At 45.1% G+C, this 24,712-nt stretch overlaps 1 protein-coding gene across 1 annotated transcript in view; it reads left to right on the forward strand.

Annotated features, from left to right (window-relative positions):
• LOC119932999 (charged multivesicular body protein 3) overlaps positions 1-24,712 on the forward strand; it is a 64,212-nt gene that overhangs the window by 31,274 nt on the left and 8,226 nt on the right. Inside the window, exons 1-2 of the mRNA XM_038752151.1 lie at positions 3,623-3,727; positions 10,346-10,406. Coding sequence (XP_038608079.1) covers positions 3,683-3,727; positions 10,346-10,406 — 106 coding nt within the window. The 5' untranslated portion in view covers positions 3,623-3,682. Of the gene's footprint in view, positions 3,728-10,345; positions 10,407-24,712 lie in introns of the transcript that reaches the window.

The raw sequence follows: 24,712 nt of genomic DNA on the forward strand, positions 1-24,712 counted from the left end.
GATACCCGCTCCAGCCCTATAATACCTGGGTAAATATTCTTATACTCTCCTTATTTCCCCTATCATCATCATCATCAATCGTATTTATTGAGCGCTTACTATGTGCAGAGCACTGGACTAAGCGCTTGGGAAGTACAAATTGGCAACATATAGAGACAGTCCCTACCCAACAGTGGGCTCACAGTCTATCCCTAATCTATATCAATGTCTGTCACCCCCCGTACGCTGTAAGCTCCCCGTGGGCAGGGATCGTGTATTGAGAAGCAGCTTGGCTCAGTGGAAAGAGCACGGGCTTTGGAGTCAGAGGTCATGGGTTCAAATCCCAGCTCTGCCCATTGTCAGATGTGTGACTTGGGGCAAGTCACTTAACTTCTCTGTGCCTCAGTTACCTCATCTGTAAAATGGGGATTCAGACTGTGAGCCCCCCCGTGGGACAACCTGATTACCTTGTAACCTCCCCAGCGCAGTGCTTTGAACATAGTAAGCACTTAATAAATGCCATTATTATTGATTATCATTTCCCAAGCGCTATACACAGTGCTGTGCACATAATAAGCGCTCAGTAAATAGCACGGATTGAGGGGCTGATTGATTGATTTAGGTAAGGCTATCCTCTCCCTCACCCTCTATTCTTGGGGGTTTGCCTTCCCTTGTAACCTCCCCAGTGCTTAGAACAGTGCTTTGCACATAGTAAGCGCTTAATAAATGCCATCATTATTATTATTATTACACAGTGCTGTGCAGATAATAAGCACTCAGTAAATAGCACGGATTGAGGGGCTGATTGATTGATTTAGGTAAGGCTATCCTCTCCCTCACCCTCTATTCTTGGGGGTTTGCCTTCCCTTGTAACCTCCCCAGCGCTTAGAACAGTGCTTGGCACATAGTAAGCGCTTAATAAATGCCATCACTGTTATTATTATTAAATGCAGGGGCTGATGGATTGGATGTGGATTGGACAGCTACTGTTTTACAGGCTGCAGGCTAGGCTCAACAACGTTTTTGTATTAAAATGATCCGGGCAGATGATATTATATTATTCTTAGATTTTGAGACCCTTGGGGCCTGAGATTGATTTTTATGTATTTTTTTTCCTCGGGATTTGGAACCGTGATCCGTACAAAGGAAGGACAAAAATGCTATTTACACGACAGGCAGATTTCATTCTCTATGTATTTTTTTCCCCGGGATTTGGAACCGCGATCCGTACAAAGTAAGGACAAAAATGCTACTTACACGATAGGCGGATTTCATTCTCTATGTATTTTTTTCCCCGGGATTTGGAACCGTGATCCGTACAAAGGAAGGACAAAAATGCTACTTACACGACAGGCAGATTTCATTCTCTGTGTCGTCTTTGAGTACGGAGGTGAATGTGGGAACGCGGAGCCAGGAAATAAATGTCGGTGGGTCATATGTACAGGAGGAGTGGGGTCTCTCACGTCCTCACCCCTTGAAGTTGATAGAACATAAGCCCGTTGTTGGGCAGCGACGGTCTCCATCTGTTGCTGATTGTACTTTCCAAGCGCTCAGTACAGCGCTCTGCACACAGGAAGCGCTCAATAAATACGACTGAATTGAACTGAACATAGGCCCGAGAGTCAGAAGGATTGGGTTCTAACCCTAGCTCTGACCCTTGCTTCGGAGAAGCAGTGTGGTTCAGTGGAAAGAGACCTGGCTTGGGAGCCAGTGGTCATGAGTTCTAATCCTGCCCCACCACTTAGTTGTGTGACTTTGGGCAAGGCACTTAACTTCTCTGTGCCTCAGTTGCCTCATCTGTAAAATGGGGATTAAGATCGTGAGCCCCGCGTGGAACAACCTGATCACCTTGTATCTCCCCAGCGCTTAGAACAGCGCTTGGCACATAGTAAGTGCTTAACAAATGCCATTATTATTATCATTCTGAGTGACTTTGGGCAAGTCACTTCACTTCTCTGTGCCTCAGTTGCCTCATCTGTAAAATGGGGATTAAGATCGTGAACCCCGCATGGAACAACCTGATCACCTTGTATCTCCCCAGTGCTTAGAACAGTGCTTGGCACATAGTAAGCGCTTAACAAATGCCATTATTATTATTATTCTGGGTGACCTTGGGCAAGTCACTTCACTTCTCAGTGCCTCAGTTACCTCATCTGTAAAATGGGGATTAAGATCGTGAGCCCCGCGTGGAACAACCTGATCACCTTGTATCTCCCCAGCGCTTAGAACAGCGCTTGGCACATAGTAAGTGCTTAACAAATGCCATTATTATTATCATTCTGAGTGACTTTGGGCAAGTCACTTCACTTCTCTGTGCCTCAGTTGCCTCATCTGTAAAATGGGGATTAAGATCGTGAACCCCGCATGGAACAACCTGATCACCTTGTATCTCCCCAGCGCTTAGAACAGTGCTTGGCACATAGTAAGCGCTTAACAAATGCCATTATTATTATTATTCTGGGTGACCTTGGGCAAGTCACTTCACTTCTCAGTGCCTCAGTTACCTCATCTGGAAAATGGGGATTAAGATCGTGAGCCCCGCGTGGAACGTGATCACCTTGTATCTCCCCAGCACTTCGAACAGTGCTTGGCACATAGTAAGCGCTTAACAAATGCCATTATTATTATTATTCTGGGTGACCTTGGGCAAGTCACTTCACTTCTCAGTGCCTCAGTTACCTCATCTGGAAAATGGGGATCGAGACTGTGAGCCCCGCGTGGAACAACCTGATCACCTTGTATCTCCCCAGCGCTTAGAACAGTGCTTGGCACATAGTAAGCGCTTAACAAATGCCATTATTATTATTATTATTCTGGGTGACCTTGGGCAAGTCACTTCACTTCTCAGAGCAGTACCGAAATGATTACTATTCTCAGCGCCTCAGTTACCTCATCTGTAAAATGGGTGAGCCCCATGGGGGCCTGCAACCCACTTGACTGGCTTATATCTACTCCTAGCGTTTAGTGCAGTGTCTGGCACCTAGTAAGCGCTTAACAAACACCGTAAAAAAGGTCACGTTGTGGGAAAGTGTGGGTCGTAGCCATTGGCACTAAAACTTCAAGGCCTATTGCTGTGAAGAAGGGAAGCAGCGTGGCTCAGTGGAAAGAGCCCGGGCTTTGGAGTTAGAGGTCATGGGTTCAAATCCCACCTCCGCCACTTGGCTGTGTGACTTTGGGCAAGTCACTTAACTTCTCTGTGCCTCAGTTCCCTCATCTGTAAAATGGGGATTAAGCCTGTGAGCCCCCCATGGGACAACCTGATCACCTTGTTACCTCCACAGCGCTTAGAACAGTGCTTTGCACATAGTAAGAGCTTAATAAATACCACCATTATTATTATTATTAAGGTAGAAAAAGCCTTCAGGTTGTCACGTGAACAACAGAGGATCCTGACTGAAAACGACAGCCCACCCTCCGCACATGCGCAGTAACGTCTCTGGCGCTGCCTCGTCATGCGCCTGCGCGCAGCCCTCCAAGCCCCAGCCGCGTCATGCGCCTGCGCGCCGCTCTCCCCAGCCCTCCGAGCCCCAGCCGCGTCACGCGCCTGCGCGTAGCCATCACGGCCCGCCGGTCCCCCCAACCCGGGCCCCGTCGTGCGCCTGCGCGCCGGCCCCTCCAAGCCCCGCCCTCATAGATGACGTTACGCGCACCGTTCGGCTCCGCGGACGGAAAGCCGGAAGGGACAGAAAGTTGTCGTTTCGCTATGGGCCTGTTTGGGAAAAGCCAGGACAGGCCGCCCAAAGAACTGGTAATGGGGCCTGGGGGGGCGGGCTCCCCCTTTCTTATTATTAATAATAATTATTATTATTATCATTACTATGGTGCTTGTTAAGCGCTCACTATAGTGCCAGGCATAATAATGATCACCATGGTATTTGTTAAGCGCTTATTATAGTGCCAGGCATAATAATGATCACCATGGTATTTGTTAAGCGCTTACTATAGTGCCAGGCATAATAATGAACACGATGGTACTTGTTAAGCTCTTACTATAGTGCCAGGCGTAATAATGATCACCATGGTATTTGTTAAGCGCTTACTATAGTGCCAGGCATAATAATGAACATGATGGTACTTGTTAAGCTCTTACTATAGTGCCAGGCGTAATAATGATCACCATGGTATTTGTTAAGTGCTTACTATAGTGCCAGGCATAATAATGATCACGATAGTACTTGTTAAGCGCTTACTATAGTGCCAGGCGTAATAATGATCACCATGGTATTTGTTAAGCGCTTACTATAGTGCCAGGCGTAATAATGATCACCATGGTATTTGTTAAGCGCTTACTATAGTGCCAGGCGTAATAATGATCACCATGGTATTTGTTAAGCGCTTACTATAGTGCCAGGCGTAATAATGATCACCATGGTATTTGTTAAGCGCTTACTATAGTGCCAGGCATAATAATGATCACGATAGTACTTGTTAAGCGTTACTATAGTGCCAGGCGTAATAATGATCACGATAGTACTTGTTAAGCGCTTACTATAGTGCCAGGCGTAATAATGATCACCATGGTATTTGTTAAGCGCTTACTATAGTGCCAGGCATAATAATGATCACGATGGTATTTGTTAAGCGCTTACTATAGTGCCAGGCGTAATAATGATCACCTTGGTATTTGTTAAGCGCTTACTATAGTGCCAGGCATAATAATGATCATGATGGTACTTGTTAAACTTTTACTATAGTGCCAGGCGTAATAATGATCACAATTGGTATTTGTTAAGCGCTTACTATAGTGCCAGGCATAATAATGATCACCATGGTATTTGTTAAGCGCTTACTATAGTGCCAGGCATAATAATGATCACCATGGTATTTGTGTATATATGTATCATCAGTCATCAATCAATCGTATTTATTGAGCGCTTACTGTGTGCAGAGCACTGGACTAAGCGCTTGGGAAGTACAAGTTGGCAACATCTAGAGACGGTCCCTACCCAAAGTGGGCTCACAGTCTAAAAGGGGGGTATATCTGTATATTGTGTTGCCAATTTGTACTTCCCAAGCGCTTAGTACAGTGCTCTGCACATAGTAAGCGCTCAATAAATACGATTGATGATGATGATATGCTTGTGCATATTTATTACTCTATTTATTTATTTATTTTACTTGTACATATCTGTTCTATTTATTTTACTTTGTTAGTATGTTTGGTTTTGTTCTCCGTCTCCCCCTTTTAGACTGTGAGCCCACTGGTGGGTAGGGACTGTCTCTATATGTTGCCAACTTGTACTTCCCAAGCGCTTAGTACAGTGCTCTGCACACAGTAAGCGCTCAGTAAATACGGTTGATTGATTGAGTGGGTGTTTCCCTGTGAGATTACAGTCGCGGAATAGACCGCAGGGGAAACCGGTAAGAAACCACCTTAGCGAAGCAGCCAGGCCCAGAGGAAAGAGCATGGGAGTCAGAGGACTTGGGTTCTAATTCTGACTCTGCCACCTTTTGGAGCTTGTATTTTTTCATGACTGTAACCTCCAGATGTAAGAAAAATTAAGCAATCGCAGTTATTGTGCAGAGCAGTGAACTAAGCATCTGGGAGGGTCCAGTGAAACAGAGTTGGTAGATATGACCACAAGCAGCTTACAGCCTCCATGGGGAGACAAACCTTATTATTTTAAAATAATAATCAATCAATCAATCAATCGTATTGAGCGCTTACTGTGTGCAGAGCACTGGACTAAGCACTTGGGAAGTACAAGTTGGCGACATATAGAGACAGTCCCTACCCAACAGTGGGCGCACAGTCTAAAAGACTGTGATGTAAAAGATGTAAAAGACTGTAATAATGATGGTATTTGTTAAGCACTTACTATGTGCCAAGCACTGTTCTAAACACTGTGGTAGATACAAATAATAATAATAATAATGGTATTTGTTAAGTGCTTACTATGTGCAAAGCACTGTTCTAAGCGCCGGGGAGATTACAAGGTGATCAGGTTGTCCCACGGGGGGCTCACAGTTTTAATCCCCATTTTACAGGTGAGGTAACTGAGGCACAGAGAAGTTGTGACTTGCCCAAAGTCACACAAGTGACTGTTGGCGGAGCCGGGATTTGAACCCATGACCTCTGACTCCAAAGCCCGTGCTCTTTCCACTTAGCCACACTGCTTCCCTGATACAAGGTTATCAGGTTAAGAGCACGGGCTTTGGAGTCAGAGGTCAATAATATTAGAATTCTTGGTTATCCTCCTTTTTTACTGTCTCCAGATCGAAAGAAGTACAGAAAAGAGTTTCCATTTGGATCTCAGTTTTGGGTTTGTTTTTTTTTTTTTGACTCCATATCTTTAGTCCTGCTTTAAGGAGCGGGGTTGTATTGAACGCCAATTCAAGGATGGTAGATTTAATTGGTCATACCCCTGCACTCTCTTATTCACGTCCAGCAATTTTCTGCTAGAATGTGGACTAGAAATGGCACCAATAATCTGTTCAAGAAGCCAAGTGTGAGTCAGGAAACAGTGAAGTTGTAAACAAAGTTTGGGGTTAACACTTCTCTGAGCCCTTAAATGTTGTCTAGAGCATATTACCTCATTCACTACTAGCCCTTCGAAAAACTCGCTTACCTCATTGTTGTGGTTTTCTGTTTCTTTGACTGTAGTTTCATAATACAGACTGTTACCCGGATAGGAGTGTGAGTCAGTAGCGTTTACTGAGGGCTTACTGTGTGCAGAGCGCTATACTGAACGCTTGAGAGTACAGTACAGTAGTATAATGATCCTTGTCCTCAAGGCGTTTAGGTGCTGCAGAAGGGCTGAAGTGAAAGTTGGGAAAGGGAAGGTAGAGAGATTAACTGGGGAAGGCCTCCTAGAAGAGATAGCCCCTTTTTGACTGTAAGATTGTTTGGTGCAGGGAATGTTGCTACCAACTCTTATATTATACTCCCCCAAGCACTTAGTACAGTGTTCTGCACTCAGTAAGCACTCAGTATGATTGATTGAGATGTGATTTCTGAAGGATTGTGATGATGGGATTTCTGTGGTCTCTTGGATAGGCAGGGGTTGGGGGGGGGAGGGGGCTGTCCCAGGCATGAAGGGAGGATGTTAGCAAAAGATATCCCACCTCCTATCAAAATCTATCCCTTTTCCCCCTGCGCTTCTGCCCCTCATCAAAATACCTGCCTCCTCCCTTCTTTCTTCCCTGACCGTGATCTTCAACTGTTCACTTTCCAGTGACCTCTTCCCCACTGCTTTTAAACCTGCTCACGTCTCTCCCATCCTAAAAAAAGAAAACCCCTCTCTTGCCTTCACATCTCCCTCCTGTCATTGTCCCATCTCCCTCCTCCCATTCCTCTCCAGACTCCTCCAGTGAGTTGTCGGTACCTGCCGCCTCCACTTCCTCTCCTCCAATTTTCTCCTCGACCCCTGTCCAGTCTGGCTTCTGCCCGCTTCACTAACCCTCTTGTCAAATCTGACGCTTCCAAGCGCTTAGTACAGTGCTCTGCACACAGTAAGCGCTCAATAAATACAATTGATTGATTGATTGATTTCAACTCCATCCATCGTAGGCCTCTCGGCTGTCTTTGGCACTGTGGCCCCCCCCTTTCTCCTTGAAACACTATCTAACCTTGGCTGCGTGGACGCCGTCCTCTCCTGGTTCTCCCGTTTCTCTGGTCAGCGCTCAGTCTTTTTTGCAGGCTCCTCCTCTGCCTCCCCGTATATCAAGTCCTTCTGACTCCCAGATTTGTGCTCTATCCTCCCCACCTACACCCCACTTCTGACACAGAGTGGAGAAGCAGCGTGGCTCAGTGGAAAGAGCCCGGGCTTTGGAGTCAGAGGTCATGGGTTCAAATGCCGGCTCCGCCATTTGTCGCCGTGTGACTCTGGGCAAGTCACTTCTCTGTGCCTCAGTTACCTCATCTGTAAAATGGGGATGAAGACTGTGAGCCCCATGTGGGACAACCTGATCACCTTGTAACCTCTCCAGCGCTTAGAACAGTACTTTGCACATAGTAAGCGCTTAATAAATGCTATCAGTATTATTATTACATCCAAAACAGAAGGAGGCCTTCCAAGACTGAGCCCCTTCCTTCCTCTCCCCCTCGTCCCCCTCTCCATCCCCCCCCATCTTACCTCCTTCCCTTCCCCACAGCACGTGTATATATGTATATATGTTTGTACATATTTATTACTCTATTTATTTTGCTTGTACATATCTATTCTATTTATTTTATTTTGTTAATATGTTTGGTTTTGTTCCCTGTCTCCCCCTTTTAGACTGTGAGCCCACTGTTGGGTAGGGACTGTCTCTATGTGTTGCCAACTTGTACTTCCCAAGCGCTTAGTACAGTGCTCTGCACACAGTAAGCGCTCAATAAATACGATTGATGATAAATACGATTGATGATGATGATGATCCAAAACAGAACCCCTCATTTTCCCACCCGAACCCTGTTCTCCCCCTGACTTTCCTATCACTGTAGACAGCACCACCATCTCCCTGTCTCACAAAGCCCATACCCCTGGCATTATCCTCAGTTCATCATTTTTCAACCCACACATTCAGTCTGTCGTGAAATCCTGCCAGTTCTACCCTCGCAACATTGCTGTAATTCATCCTTTCTTCTCCATCCACGCCGAGCCAAGCACTCATCACATTCCACCCCGACTACTGCGTCCGCTTCCTCGTGGGCCTCCCCGTATCCTGGCTCTCCCCACTCCAGTCCGTACTCCACTCTATTGCCCGGATCATTTCTCTAAAAAAATATTCCAAGTCCACATCTCCCTACTCCTCAAGAACCTCCAGTGGTTGCCTTCCCACCGCCGCATCAAACAGAAACAGCGTGCCTCGGTGGAAAGAGCCCGGGCTTTGGAGGCAGAGGTCATGGGTTCGAATCCCTGCTCCGCCACTTAGCTGTGTGACATTGGGCAAGTCACTTCTCTGTACTTCAGTTACCTCATCTGTAAAATGGGGATTAAGACTGTGAGCCCGCCGCGGGACAACCTGATCACCTTGTAACCTCCCCAGCGCTTAGAACAGTGCTTTGCACATAGTAAGCGCTTAATAAATGCCATCATTATTAGTATTATTGTTATTATTACCGTCGGCTTCAAAGCCTGCCCCTGTATATCCCTGCTGAACTCCTATTACAACCCAACCCACACATTCTGCTCCTCCCTCTGCACACCAGCCTACTCGATGTACTTCGATGTTGTCTGTCTTTCCAGCGACCCCTTCCCCCCGTCCTCCCGACCCGTCTACATCCACTCACCCTATCTTCAAAACTCTCCTCAAATCACATCTCCAAGAAGGCAAACTTCTTTATTTCCCCTATCAGCTGCCCCTTCTGCCTTGACTCTACGCTTAGCTGTGTACCCCTTAAGTACTCACCTCAGGTCCACAATAAATAACTCTTCTACTCTACTATTTCCCCATCCCTGATTTATCTCACAGTCTGTCTCCCCTTCTCGACTGTAAGCTCCTTGTGGGCCGGGATCACGTCTACCAACTCTGCTGTATTCTGCCACAGTAAGCATCATCATCATCAATCGTATTTATTGAGCGCTTACTATGTGCAGAGCACTGTACTAAGCGCTTGGGAAGAACAAATTGGCAACATATAGAGACAGTCCCTACCCAACAGTGGGCTCCCAGTCTAAAAGGGGGAGACAGAGAACAAAACCAAACATACTAACAAAATAAAATAAATAGAATAGATATGTACAAGTAAAATAGAGTAATAAATATGTACAAAGATCGATCAATCAAGTGATTAATATTGCATGGTCCTTGCTCTCTTGCTTGCCTTTGAAGGCGGGTATTTCCAGGACACCCACAGTGCCCCCAGAAAAGCAAAGCAGACTTTTAATAGGCAGAATTCAGCGCCCTAAAGAGGGTGAAGGTATGATTCTGTACTTTATAGGTGTAGATGTTCCATTTATTCAATCAATTGTATTTATTGAGTGCTTACTGTGTGCAGAGCACTGTACTAAGCACTATGGCTACTAATTAGATTTTCATGACCGCTGGAGAGGGGAACAAACAATCTGTCACCCTTTGACATAGCCACTACCATACCTTGGAAGTTGTGCTAATAAATAGACTTTGATAACTGTGGCCTTTCTTAACGAAGTGGGACTCTCTAAAGACCAGTGTTTTAGTGCTGGGATTTTTAGGTATGTTCATTACATTTGACTTTGATTTATTTCAGTCTGCATTTCTTTTGTGCGTGTAAAGAATGGTTGAAGTTAGTGTGAGGGGAGTTTTGGCTGGAAACTCATATACAAAAAAGTGTAGTTTACCTGTTGCTTTAACAGTGTTGTCTTTGGTGTCGAAGAATATTGTTACCTGCTACACATACATAAATTCATTTTTTAACAAAAGTCACAGGTGTTAACATATCTCCTTCAATTTTTTTTTCCAGGTCAATGAGTGGTCCCTGAAGATAAGAAAAGAAATGAGAGTGATTGACAGGCAGATAAGAGGTAAATATCCTTGAACATTCACCGGTTCCTCAGCGGTGTAAAGATTCATTTTCTCTCCACAGAACTAAAAATCTATAACTGTAGAGTTCTAGAGAACTTTTATTCTGTTAATTATACAAAATTGCGACTATATAATTGACTTAATCTTTCTTCTGTATTCTGCGATGGCTGTGAGAAAATTGGAGAAATAATAATTCAAGCCAACTGGGTTTTGAATAACGGGTGAAAGAGGAAGATTTATCCTCGGGATTTCAATGGAATGAAGGCAGCTTTAGAGAATTCAAATGAAAGACTTTAACCGTGCGTCGGAATAAAGAATACAGTTTAATTTGCTGAAGCAAAATTGCTCTGCAGTGCCGTTATAAATCACGGACAGTCTGCCCAAAATACAGGTCGCCATTTAAAACTGTGAAGATGATTTCCATGGTAATGTTAAGCGCTCATGTATTCATATAACATGAACTAAATAAAATGTACTAAAAATGAAATGTTTCGAGACACTAAATATGGCAGGGCTCAAATCAGGCTATTTCTTCTAGGATTTTGGAAGGAGTAGCAGCTTTTATTTTTAGACGCTGGTACCTCTTCTGGGGTTATAGAATAAGATACTGGGAAATGTGACCAAGAGTGAAGGGAGATTTTATGGAATTTTTTCAAAAACAAAAAAAGAAAAGCAGAGAGAATTTTGTGATTCTTTGGTGGGAAAGAAAACAGGTGTAACCCACAGGGCAGCTGTAATATGCTTCTTTAAAATGTGGCTGCATCGTGAACAGTGGTATCGTGGGGTATGTTTTCCCCTGGACGTACGTGTTATTAATTGGAACTTTTTCAAGCCTCTGGAAAAATAATATGAAATTTGTCTGCATGCTCATTGTTGTATTTAACAATAATAATAATAATAATGGCATTTATTAAGCACTTACTATGTGCAAAGCACTGTTCTAAGCACTGGGGAGGTTACAAGGTGATCAGGTTGTCCCCCGGGGGGCTCACGGTCTTCATCCCCATTTTACAGATGAGGCAACTGAAGCACAGAGAAGTGAAGTGACTTGTCCAAAGTCACACAGCTGACAATTGGCGGAGCGGGATTTGCACCCATGACCTCTGACTCCAAAGCCCGGGCTCTTTCCGCTGAGCCACGCTGCTTCTGTGTAGCGCCTGTACTAAGTGCTTGGGAGAGTACAATACAACAACAAACAGACATATTCCCTGCCCACAATGAGCTTACAGACTAGAGGGGGGGCGGTGGAGACAGACATGAATACAAATAAATAAAATTACAGGTATGTACATAAGTGTTGTGGGGCCGGGAGGCGGGGAAGGGCAAAGGGAAAATCAGGGTGACACAGAAGGGATGGAAGATGAGGAACGTGGGCTTAATCTGGGAAGGCTGCTTGGAGGAGATTTGTCTTCAATAAGGTTTTGAATGGGGCTGGAGTAATTGTTGGATTTCTGTTTAAAGTTGTGACTTTTCCCTCCGCTCAGGCTCTTTCTCGGAAAAAGTATTTTACATTGTCGAAGCCTTGACAGATAAGTGACGGTTTAGGCAGGTCGCATTTAAATGAGGCAGGAAGTGGGTTCTGATCCCGGCTCTGCTGTTTGACCTTGGGCAAGTCGCTTCACTTCTCTGTGCCTCAGTTCCACCGACTGTAAAATGGGGATCGAGACAGTGAGCCGTATGTGGGACAGAGACTGTTCATCCCGATTATCTCGTATCTCCTCCGGCATCGGCACATTGTAACCGCTTCACAAATACCATTTTTTAAAAAAAAACAATGAAGTGCCGTGTGTGGTAGCTCCATAGGCCCATTGTTAAGATGTTCTGAACCCAAAATTTTGACGGAACTGAATTGCTAAAGGTGACGCTTGCGAAATACAAGTCAAAAGAGAAACCGGCAAGTCTGAGAAGTAAAGGCACAGAATAAGCAGACGAGGCTGTTGAGGTGGTGGGTATCCTTCTACTATCTATTCTTCTTACATGTCTGAGGCGCTGAAGCTGTGGATAATCAAAATTCATAAAAAACAAAAATATTAACGTGAGTCAGTATTATTTGTGGTCAGGCAATGTGTCTACCAACTCTGTTATATTGCATTCTCCCAAGCGCTTAGTACAGTGCTCTGCACACAGTAAGTGCTCAGTAAATACCACGGATGGATTGTTACTGAGCACCTATTGTTTTCAGAGCTCTTTTTGAGGGAGCATGCTGTAAACATAGAAGATGTGGTCTATGCCCTTGAGATGTTCACAGTCTGATAGCATAGAGATAGCAAATAACAATGACCTTGGCTACTGTGGAAATGGCCAAAATAGAGTGATTTGTAGATTAAGGAAATAATGTACGTTACCTTGCAGAGGAGTCATTTTAAACAGAAATGACCGAGGCGAGGTGTTTGAATGATGACAAATGTCAGAAGTAGGAAAATTGGAGATTTGGAAAAAATAATCGTTTTGAGAAAGGAAAGGACGAACTAAAAGCGGGCTATTCGAAACAACCGACAGAACTGCAGACATTATAAATTACCTTTCCAGGCGTGGAGAGACCTGGGGACACCAGAAATAAAGGAAAAAGACACAGAATTGGTCAATTGGAAATAGAAAATGGTGACCCAAATCAGGCATTCGAGACCAGCAAAAGGTGGCCAAGAAACCTAGTACTGCATCCTACGGAGCGCCCACACGAAGAGTTTAGAAATAGAAAGCCCAGTTTTCTCGGCTTAAATGTGTTCCTTGGTACTGATGTACATTGCGCACTTGGGGATGAACGTTAAATCAACTCCTAAAGACCCACTGTGGGATTATTGGGGCGGGGGGCACTGAAGCAGTGACTCTACAGTGTATCCATCAGTGTCCTCAACAGCCCCCAGTAATCTAAAATCAATTAATCAGTCAATCAGTGGTATTGACTGAGCACTTACTGTGGGAGAGCACTAAGCGCTTGGGAGAGTGCAATACAGTAGGGTTGTAAACCCTCAAGGAGCTTAGAGTCTAATAATAATAATAATGATGGCATTTGTTAAGCGCTTACTATGTGCAAAGCACTGTTCTAAGCGCTGGGGGGATATAACGTGATCAGGTTGTCCCATGTGGGGCTCACAGTTAATCCCCATTTTACAGATGAGGTAACTGAGGCTCAGAGAGGTTAAGTGACTTGCGCAGGGTCACACAGCAGACATGTGGCGGAGCCGGGATTCAAACCCATGACCTCTGACTCCAAAGCCCGGGCTCTTTCCACTGAGCCACGCTGCTTCTCCTTCTGACGGGAAGGCGGATATCAAAGTAAATCACGGATAGGGGAAATGGCAGACACGAGTGCTGGGGGGTTGGGGTAGCGTGGCTCAGTGGAAAGAGCCCGGGCTTGGGAGTCAGAGGTCATGGGTTCTAATCCCGGCTCCGCCACATGTCTGCTGTGTGACCTGGGGCAAGTCACTTAACTTCTCTGAGCCTCAGTTACCCCATCTGTCAAATGGGGATTAAGACTGTGAGCCCCTCATGGGACAACCTGATGACCTTGTATCCCCCTAGCACTTAGAACAGTGCTTCGCTCCTAGTAAGCGCTTAAATACCAACATTATTATTATTATATTTAAGGGGTACAGAAGAGAGGGAGAATAGGATGGGGAAATGAGAGGTTAGGGAAGGCCTCTTGGAGGAGAAAAAGATTTTAGTAGGGCTTTGAAGATGGAGAGAGTGGTGGGCTGTCGGACGGGGAGGGAGATCGAGGCCAGAGAGGAAGTGGGCAGGGGCTGAGATGGGCAAGACTGAGGCACATTGAATAGGTTGGCGTTAGAAGAGCAAGGTGTGTGGGCTGGATTGCAGTAGATTAGTGCGGAAAGGCAGGAAGGGCAGAGCTGATTGTGTTAATTCTCATCCCAAACTGCCTAACGTACAATTAGAGAGTAAATTTGGGCACCAGGAAAGTTGAGCTCAAGCTATTTTTATAGACCCTGAATGGTAGAATTGGAAAGGTACCAGCATCATCATCATCAATCGTATTTATTGAGCGCTTACTGTGTGCAGAGCACTGTACTAAGCACTTGGGAAGTACAAGTTGGCAACACAGAGAGACAGTCCCTACCCAACAGTGGGCTCACAGTCTAAAAGGGGGAAACAGAGAACAAAACCAAACATACCAGCAGAATTAAATTAATGTAACTCAAGTGTTCGGACAGTCTTGCTAATAGTGCCTCAGGGTTTATCAGAACCACCGTAACTGTCATCCTAAAAGGATCGAAGCAACTAATGCTTTTTTTTTTCATTTTAACCTTTTCCTCAGTGGTATTGAAAACCTTGTGTGTCCTCTGTGGAACGACTAGCCCTAAATCAAGACTAGTAGGAAGTAAGGAAATGTTGCCAACTTGGACTTCCCAAGCGCTTAGTACAGTGCTCTGCACACAGTAAGCGCTCAATACGAATGAATGAATGAATGAATGAATAAGGAAAGTAAATGGTGGACGTGAAAGCACCAAATAGAAACCGTTGGGTCAGTCTGTCATATTTATCGAGCACTTACTATGTGCAGAGCACTGTACTGAACGCTTGGAAGAGCACAGTAAAACAGAATTAGCCGACATGATCCTTGCCCATAAGGAGCATATAATCCAGAGGACTTGTTCCCCTGGGAATTTGAAAGCGCAGGCAGGATTTACCCTGGGAAATAATTAGTGATAACAAAGGGCCAGAAATCAGAGGAGGAAAATTGGAAAATAGCACTAGAAGAATTGACTAACTTGAATTTAGTAACCAGGGGGGTTACAGCCTTCAGAACTCAGAGAAGCATCGATTGGGTGAGGGATCGGAAAGTGGATTATTATCTTGATTTTTGTGAAAGGCATTAAGGGAGCGCGTGGCCATTGCGGTACGTGCACTTATCTTCTCCCGGGTTGTGAGTGACCTTGAATGGCCCCAGCGGGCAGTTAATACATAATACTACTTCCTACTTAAGAAGAGTCGAAGAAACTGGATTTTCTAGTGAGCAGAGAGATCGATCGATGGTATTTATTGAGCGCTTACTGTGCGTGCACTGTACTAAGCACTCAGGAGTGTCCAATACAACAGATTGGGCAGACACGTTCCTTGCCCACAATGAGCTTCCCATTTAGTCAACTCTTATTCAGATGGATTATGTAGTTTATCTACTTCATCTCTTCCTTGCTCTTCTTTTAACCATTGATTGCTTCTTAGCTTGCCCGTCAGTAATAATAATAATAATAATAATGATAGTATTTATTAAGCGCCATCAGTAGTCATGGAAATAATAGTATTTATTAAGCGCCATCAGTAGTCATGGAAATAATAGTATTTATTAAGTGCGTCCTGTGTGCGCAGAGCAGTGTACTGAGCTCTGAGAGAGGCTGTTTGGGTAGAAATTAGACACAGTCCCTGGCCCTCAAGGGGTTCTCCATCTAGGTATATAAGGCAGGGAGAGGGGACTGGTGACAGAAAGGAAAGGAAGAACGAAAAAAGTAATATGGCATAAAAGACTAGTTTGAAAATGCACAAAATAAAATAAAAAGCAGGAGGAACAGAATTTCTGGCTCCTCATAGTTTAGAGTCTAAGGATCACAGTGGCCACAGAGCCTCTCTGAGGTGTTATAAAGGTGCCCTGCCTTTTTTCCTCTCTGCCATGGGGGATAATAATAATAATAATAATAATGGCATTTATTAAGCGCTTACTATGTGCAAAGCACTGTTCTAAGCGCTGGAATGCCAGGTAGGATGGGATAGAGGGTCCAGGATGACTCTGGGAGGAAACGGGGGCGTTCTCAGCGAGGCCTTATTGCTGCCCAGCGGAGAAGACACTGTCGGGAAGGGAAAATGGCACTGCGGGTTGGGAGGCAACCTTCAATTCAGGCCATTTGTAACTTATGAAAAGATAGGATGGGCAATTTGGTTTGGGAAGGAGTTGAAACCATTAGCCAAAATGAGTTCAGGTGGCTCAGTGGAAAGAGTCCGGGCTTGGGAGTCAGAGGTTGTGGGTTCTAATCCCGGCTCCACCACCTGTCAGCCGTGTGACTTTGGGCAAGTTGCTTCACTTCTCTGGGCCTCAGTTTCCTCATCTGTAAAATGGGGTTGAAGACTGTGAGCCCCACGTGAGACAGCCTTGATTACCTTGTATCCCCCCAGTGCTTAGAACAGTGCTTGGCACATAGCGCTTAACAAATACCAACATTATTATTATTATTATTATTATCCATGACCATAAATAATGTAATATTGAAGGCAACTCTGTGCTCTGCTGAATTCCTGCTCCAGTCTGTGACCTGTCATCAAGCGACAAACACTCAATATCCTCCTCCTTTATTCATTCATTCATTCATTCATTCAATCGTATTTATTGAGCGCTTACTGTGTGCAGAGCACTGTACTAAGCGCTTGGGAAGTACAGGTTGGCAACAGAGACGGTCCCCTTTAGCCTAGCAAAGAGCAGAACGATATGTTCCTTCTATATACCAGAGAAGTTCAAGAGAAACCCTAATTCGCACTCTGGTTGCATTTTATGACTAACCTAACCTTTTTCTATCAGATCACTAAAATAGTGGGTTTAGGGGTTTGGGGGTTTTTTTTGCTAAGCTTGCCAGACGTCGCTTTTACGGTGTTCTAACTTGGGAGTGCTATCTTTTTAGTGGGTGACACTTCCAAAACAACAACGAAAAAGGTACAGAGCTCTAGCCACCTTTTAGAGAGGATTTATTTGCTCTAAAGAAAATAGCCTGTAATCCACTCCAAGTCCAATGGTAGGTTGTTTGCCCTTGGTTATAAAAACTCTGAATCTTTTAAATATATGGCGTCGACTGTGGATGATGGCGTGGGCTCCGGACAAGAGAATTGAGCCGGGATTTCAACCCACACTTTCAATCCTCCACCAAACCCTGTCTGTTCTACCTTCACGGCATCACTAAAATCCCCCCTTTCCTCTCCATCCAAACTGTTCCTTCGCTGCTCCAAGCACTCATCCTGTCCTGATTTGACTATTGACTGGAGAAGCAGCGTGGCTCAGTGGAAAGAGCCCGGGCTTTGGAGTCAGAGGACATCATCATCATCAATCGTATTTATTGAGCGCTTACTATGTGCAGAGCACTGTACTAAGCGCTTGGGAAGTACAAATTGGCAACATATAGAGACAGTCCCTACCCAACAGTGGGCTCACAGTCTGAAAGGGGGAGACAGAGAACAAAACCAAACATACTAATAAAATAAATAGAATGCAAAATAAAATAAATAGAATGCAAAATTAAATAGAATGCAAAATAAAATAAATAGAATGCAAAATAAAATAAATAGAACATGGGTTCAAATTCCAGCTCTGCCAGTTGTCAGCCGTGTGACTTCGGGCAAGTCACTTCACTTCTCTGGGCCTCAGTTCCCTCATCTGTCAAATGGGGATGAAGACTGTGAGCCCCACGTGGGACGACTTGATCACCTTGTAACCTCCCCGGCGCTTAGAACAGTGCTTTGCACATAGCAAGCGCTTAATAATAAATGCCATTATTATTATTATTATTGCATCTGCCTCCTCGCTGACCTCTGCTTCCCATCTCTCTGCTCTCCAGTCCATACTTCACTGCTGTCTGGATCATTTTTCTAGAAAAATGTTCATTCCACGCCTTTCCCACTCCTCAAGAACCTCCAGGGGCTGCCCACCCACCTCCTTATCATTGGCTTTAAAGCACTCAACCAATTCACCCCCTCTTACCTCGCTGATTTTCTACTAATCAATCAATCAATCATCAATCAATCAATCGTATTAACCCAGCCCGCACACTTTGCTAATCTAATGCCAACCTACTCACTGTTCTCGATCTTGTCTTTCTCGTCGCTGGCCCTTTGTCCTCATCCTGCCTCTGGTGTGGAACTCACTCTTCATCATCATCATCATCATCAATCGTATTTATTGAGCACTTACTATGTGCAGAGCACTGTACTAAGCGCTTGGGAAGTACAAATTGGCAACATATAGAGACAGTCCCTACCCAACAGTGGGCTCACAGTCTAAAAGGGGGAGTTCTAAACTCACTCCCCCTTCATACCCGACAGAGCTTCAAAGCCCCCCCTAAAATCAATCAATCAATCAATCATATCTATTGAGCGCTTACTGTGTGCCGAGCACTGTACTAAGCGCTTGGGAAGTACAAGTTGGCAACATATAGAGAGCAACTTGAAACTGTAAATTGGGTTTTTGCTTTTTTACAGTTAATCTTTCCATCCTTTTACGTAAGTGTAGCGAATATGAAATGTTTAAGCACCATTTTAACCTGTGCACATCCGTCATCTGAAGTCATACTCCAAAGTCGGAGAAATGCAGAGCAAAAATGACCGGGGTTTTTAACCGCCAGAGATGAGAAAGCGTCAGAGAAATCCACTGGTAAAATTTCGCATGCAAGGGGGGATCATCATCATCATCATCAATCGTATTTATTGAGCGCTTACTGTGTGCAGAGCACTGTACTAAGCGCTTGGGAAGTACAAGTTGGCAACATAAAACTGGATCGTTTTAAGTCAAGGGAAGAAGATCGATGCCATTTCATCCTTTTATCCAGTCATCAGGGAATTGTCCTTCCTTTGGTTTAAAGTTATGCCTCAGCAGAAAATGGCAGCTGGCACTTCCCCAAACACAGAGCTCAATTCCTGTCGGACGCCAAACTTTTGCGAAATAAGAAATTCCAAAGTGGAGAGGAAATGGGAGTCGAAACGAGTTTTCTGGACTGACATTGATTTGGGACACCCCCTCCCTAAGCCCCCCCCCAAAAAAGTTGAGATCATGGGGGTGATGTGAGCCATTGGAGAGAGCAGAGGACCTGGGTTCTAATCCTGCCTCCGCCTCTTGTCTGCTGCATAACCGAAGGCAAGCTATTTCACTTCTCTGGGTGCCTCAGTTGCCTCATCTGTCAAATGTAGATTGTCTGTGAGCCCCACGTGGGACATGAAATGTGTCCAACCCGATTAGCTGGTATCTACCCCAGCGCTTAGTACAGTGCCTGGCACATAATAAGCATTTAACAAATAATAATAATAATAATTTTGGTATTTAAGTGCTTACTATGTGCAAAGCACTGTTCTAAGCGCTGGGGAGGATACAAGGTGATCAGGTTGTCCCATGTGGGGCTCACAGTGCATTCAATCGTATTCATTGAGCGCTTACTGTGTGCAGAGCACTGTACTGAGCGCTTGGGAAGTACAAATTGGCAACATATAGTCTTAATCACAATCTTAATCCCCATTTTATAGATGAGGTAACTGAGGCCCAGAGAAGTTAAGTGACTTGCCCAAAGTCACACAGCTGACAATCAATCAATCATATTTATTGAGTGCTTACTGTGTGCAGAGCACTGTACTAAGCGCTTGGGAAGTACAAGTTGGCAACATACAGAGACAGTCCCTACCCAACAGTGGGCTCACAATCAATCAATCAATCATATTTATTGAGCGCTTACTGTGTGCAGAGTACCATACTAAGCGCTTGGGAAGTACAAGTTGGCAACATATGGAGACAGTCCCTACCCAACAGTGGGCTCACAATCAATCAATCAATCAATCAATCAGTCAATTGTATTTATTGAGTGCTTACTGTGTGCAGAGCACTGTACTAAGCGCTTGGGAAGTCCAAGTTGGCAACATCTAGAGACAGTCCCTACCCAACAGTGGGCTCCCAGTCTAGAAGGGGGAGAAAGAGAACAAAACCAAACATATTAACAAAATAAAATAAATAGAATAGATATGTACAAGTAAAATGAATAAATAAATAGAGTAATAAATATGTACAAACATATATACATATATACAGGTGCTGTGGGGAAGGGAAAGAGGTAAGACGGGGGGATGGAGAGGAAAATCAATCAATCAATCGTATTTATTGAGCGCTTACTGTGTGCAGAGCACTGTACTAAGCGCTTGGGAAGTCCAAGTTGGCAACATATAGAGACAGTCCCTACCCAACAGCGGGCTCACAGTCTAAAAGAAGCCAAAATGTGACAGAGAATTCCTTCTACCTTGTTTACACCTAAACGTGTCGTTCGCTGTAGTATTTGCAAAGTCCCCCGAGAGACAGGGACAGGGTCTAATTTCCACCTGCGTATTTTTTCCTAGCGGTTAGTACACCGCTCTGTGCGCAGTAAGCGCTTAATAATACTGTTATTACGACGGTTGGCAGGAACTGGGGCTGTTGACAGTTTTGTCTTTTTTTGCATCACACCCTCCCTGAAACATCTGCTTGAAACGAACCGCACCACCCCTTATTATCAGTTAAAAATTGAGACTTGGCCACCCAGGTATAAATTGGACTGGCCCCGGGCCCATCTTAGAGAACCCATCTGCTCCTATTGCTTCTGGTCGCAGTCGGAGCCGGCTACAGAGAACCAAGTTAGCCCAGATATTTCATTCCTTCGGAGGCGAAAGCAGATTAAATCCAAGGATGTTGCCTTGAGGGCAGTTCTCGGATATTCTGCTGCATTATCCTTTCCCGTGTGCTTAGTACAGTGCGTAGTAAATTCCCAGTCAATACCTTTGGTCCATTGACCGATGGATACTTACAGAAGTGAATTGGGTGTAGCTCAGTGGTAAAACGCACGATTTGCATGTATGAGGCCCCGGGTTTGAACGCCGTGTCTCCATTTGAGAAGCGGCGTGGCCTAGTGGGTAGAGCCCGGGCCTGGGGGTCGGGAGGACCTGGGTTCTAATCCCGGCCCCGCCACATGCCTGCTGTGTGGCCTTGAGCAAGTCACTTCGCCGTTCTTCAGTTACCTCATCTGTAAAATGGGAGTAAAACTGTGAGCCCCATATCAATCAATCAATCGATCGTATTTATTGAGCGCTTACTGTGTGCAGAGCACCGTACTAAGCGCTTGGGAAGTACAAGTTGGCAACATATAGAGACGGTCCCTACCCAACAGTGGGCTCACAGTCTAGAAGGATATGGATATGGATCCATATGGATCAGGGACTTCGTCCAATTCGATTTGCTTGTATCCACCCCAGTGCTTAGAACAGCGCCTGGCACATAATAAGCACTTTACTAATGCCACAATTTATTATTATTATTATTATTATTATTATTATTATTGTTAATTATTGTCAGCTGGCACTGAGAAATGGACATCTAAAGCCTGAGGAACACTCTTTCCCCGGCCTCCCTATGTGTCCTTATCCGCACCAAGCCAGACCTGCCTCTTTGCCTTGGCCTTTAACTGTTGCTGAGGAAATTATAAACGGGCACCTCACAGACTGGTGGACAGAGGAAAAGTACCTTATTCTTTACCACGTTTTGTGGGGTTTTCCGTGAAAAAGAGTTATGAAAGTCCCCAGGTTCTGTGGTGATTGATGCCCCTGTGAAGTAGGGTAGAAAAATCTCTGCCATTTTCTTTCAAGTAGCTTCTATTTCCTTTACTCCAGAGACGGAACCGTGGTTTTCTTTCAGTCGTTGCTTCACTTTGCAGCAGTCGATTTCCAACCTCAGGAAAATTGGAGCCCAGGATCCTTCCTCTCGCTTCTTTTACTCGGGCATTTCTGTCTCGAGCCGCAGAACCCGGGCCTCCCCCGCCACATCTCAGGTGCACTGCGGTTTTGTTTATCGGGTTAGTAAAGCCAGAGGCAGGTGTTATCCTTCCAGGAAGCTTGAAATGGCCGTGAATTTGATCTTTCCTTCTTGCTAGGCACTTACTTCCTGAAAAAAGAGCCCCCCAACTCCTTTTCCAAGCCTGGGATTCACAAACAGCAAGTGAGGAAACTCAAAGTGCAGCCGGATTTCCTGGAATCGGTCACCCCCTCGGGGATGTGCCTGAAAGGATTATTTTCTTCTGAATTTCGTGGGGTCATTTAATAGCTCTCTTTTTCCCCCCCCCGGGACTTTCAAATATGTTTAAGCCGTGTAATTGAATTCCCTTCTTCAGGTGGTCCCAGTTAAGCTGTACAAGCTGAATTTTTAGTCATAACTGAATCCAGTCATTACCTCACGTAAATATCTTTGTTCGTCTACCTCTTTATGGCTCTTCGGTGATCAGAAATGAAATCCAGCCCTGCTGATTCGGCCTGGTGCTGCTGAATTTATCCCAGGTTATTCGTCAAGTAATGGGAATTTTCAGGATGACAGGATTTCATGGTTACTGTTGGAATCCTTCCCTCCCACAATAAGTCTTGGCTTTTTTCTGAAGTAGTCAGGAAGAACTGGCATTTGTTTTGTGCCTTTCCTCTCTCCACCCCTTAAGCCGTCTTATTATTGAAGAATAAAACTCTCTCCACTCATTATATGAGGTTGGAGCTGTCAATTCCACACTCACACCCAAGGGTAATTTTTCCCATCAGTGGCACCGTTTTGTATAAGTTCTAAGTCCCTGCTCCCCCACTTGCCTGCTGTGTGACCTTAGGCAAGTCACTTCACTTCTCTGTGCCTGTTACCTCATCTGTACAGTGGAGATGAAGACTGTGAGCCCCATGTGGGACAGGGACCGTGTCCAACCCGATTTGCTTGTATCCACCCCAGTGCTCCGTACAGTGCCTGGCACATAGTAAATGCTTAACAGATACCACAATTATTATTTTTTATGAACCGTGGTATTTATTAGGCGCTATGAGTCATGAGCATTGGTGTAGATATAAGCTAATCAGGTTGGGCACCGCCCTCGTCCCACATGGGGCTTACAGTCCGAGTAGGAGGGAGAATGGGAATTGAGAAGTACAGAAAGTACAAAACAAAAAAGTGAAGTATTCTCTGCCCAATTAGTCAATCAGTGGTATTTATTGAGCACTTGCTGTGTTCCGAGCACTGTACTAATTGCGTGGGAGAGTACAGTGCAACAGAGTTGGTAGACGCAGTCCCCGCCGACGAAGAGCTAACGGTCTAGAGGGGATGAGAGCCATTAAAATAAATTAATGGAAAGAGCATGGTCTTGGGAGTCAGAGGACGTGTGTTCTAACCCCTGCTCTGCCACGTATCTGCTGTGTGACCTTGGGCAAATCAGTTCACTTCTCTGGGCCTCAGTTACCTCATCTGTAAAATGGGGATTGAAACTGTGAGCCCCACTTGGGACAGGGACTGTGTCCAAATCGATTTGCTCGTACCCACCCCAGTGCATAGTACATTGCCTGGCACATAGTAAGCACTTAACAAATGCCGTTATCATTATTATTATTATTGTTCCTGCAGTTTGAAACACTTTACCCTCCTCCAAACGTCCCCACCTTGCCATCCCGGCCCTCTCAGACAAAGCTGGTACCATTTTTTTGTTGTTTTTGTTGTTACAACAGCCCGGATATTTGGGTGCAGGGGTGGTGGGCTGGGATGATGGTTGCGAGTGGCAGAGACCCCACGATGTTTCTAGGTCTGGAGTGGGCAGAGGTGGTGGTGGTGGGACTGATGTCTCTCTCCCCCACTCTAGACCGTGAGCTCACTGTGGGCAGGCCATGCCACTGTTTATTGTTGTGTTGTAGTTTCCCAAGCACTTAGCACAGTGCTGTGCACACAGTAAGCGCTCAACCAATACGATCGTGGTGAATGTGAGGAAGCCATAGGTGAGGGTGGGACACAGTGCCTCAACCCTGCCGGGCCTCGGTCCCCGAGGGCAAGACTGTAAGCTCACTGTGGGCAAGGAGTGTGTTGTCGGTTGTGCTGTCCCAAGCGCTGGTGCAGTGCTCCTCACGCTGTAAGCACTCAATAAATAGCACTGAATGAATGAATGAATGAATGATAGGGGTGTTCCCAGCTGCCAAAAGGTCCAGAGATACGACCCAAGGCAGCCCATGGTCGTGCCAGGGAAAGGATCCATAAGTAAGCGCTCAATAAATACGATTGATGACGATGATGATGTGAGTCACATGGCCAGTGAAGAAGAAAAGCCACCTCTAGCTCCAAAATTCATTCATTCATTCATTCGATCGTATTTATTGAGCGCTTACTCACAATCAATCAATCAGTCGTATTTATTGAGCGCTTACTGTGTGCAGAGCACTGTACTAAGCGCTTGGGAAGTACAAGTTGGCAACATAGTTCCTACCCAACAGTGGACTCACAGTCAATCAATCGTATTTATTGAGCGCTTACTGTGTGCAGAGCACTGTACTAAGCGCTTGGGAAGTACAAGTTGGCAACATCTAGAGACAGTCCCTACCCAACAGCGGGCTCACAGTCTAGAAGGGGGAGATGGACAACAGAACGTATTAACAAAATAAAATAAATAGAATAAATATGTACAAATAAAATAGAGTAATAAATCCGTACAAACATATATACATATATACAGGTGCTGTGGGGAGGAGAAGGAGGTAAGGCGGGGGAGAGGAAGGAGGGGGCTGAGTCTGGGAAGGCCTCCTGGAGGAG

This window comes from Tachyglossus aculeatus, chromosome 10 (assembly GCF_015852505.1).
Source record: "Tachyglossus aculeatus isolate mTacAcu1 chromosome 10, mTacAcu1.pri, whole genome shotgun sequence".
Lineage (NCBI taxonomy): Eukaryota > Metazoa > Chordata > Mammalia > Monotremata > Tachyglossidae > Tachyglossus > Tachyglossus aculeatus.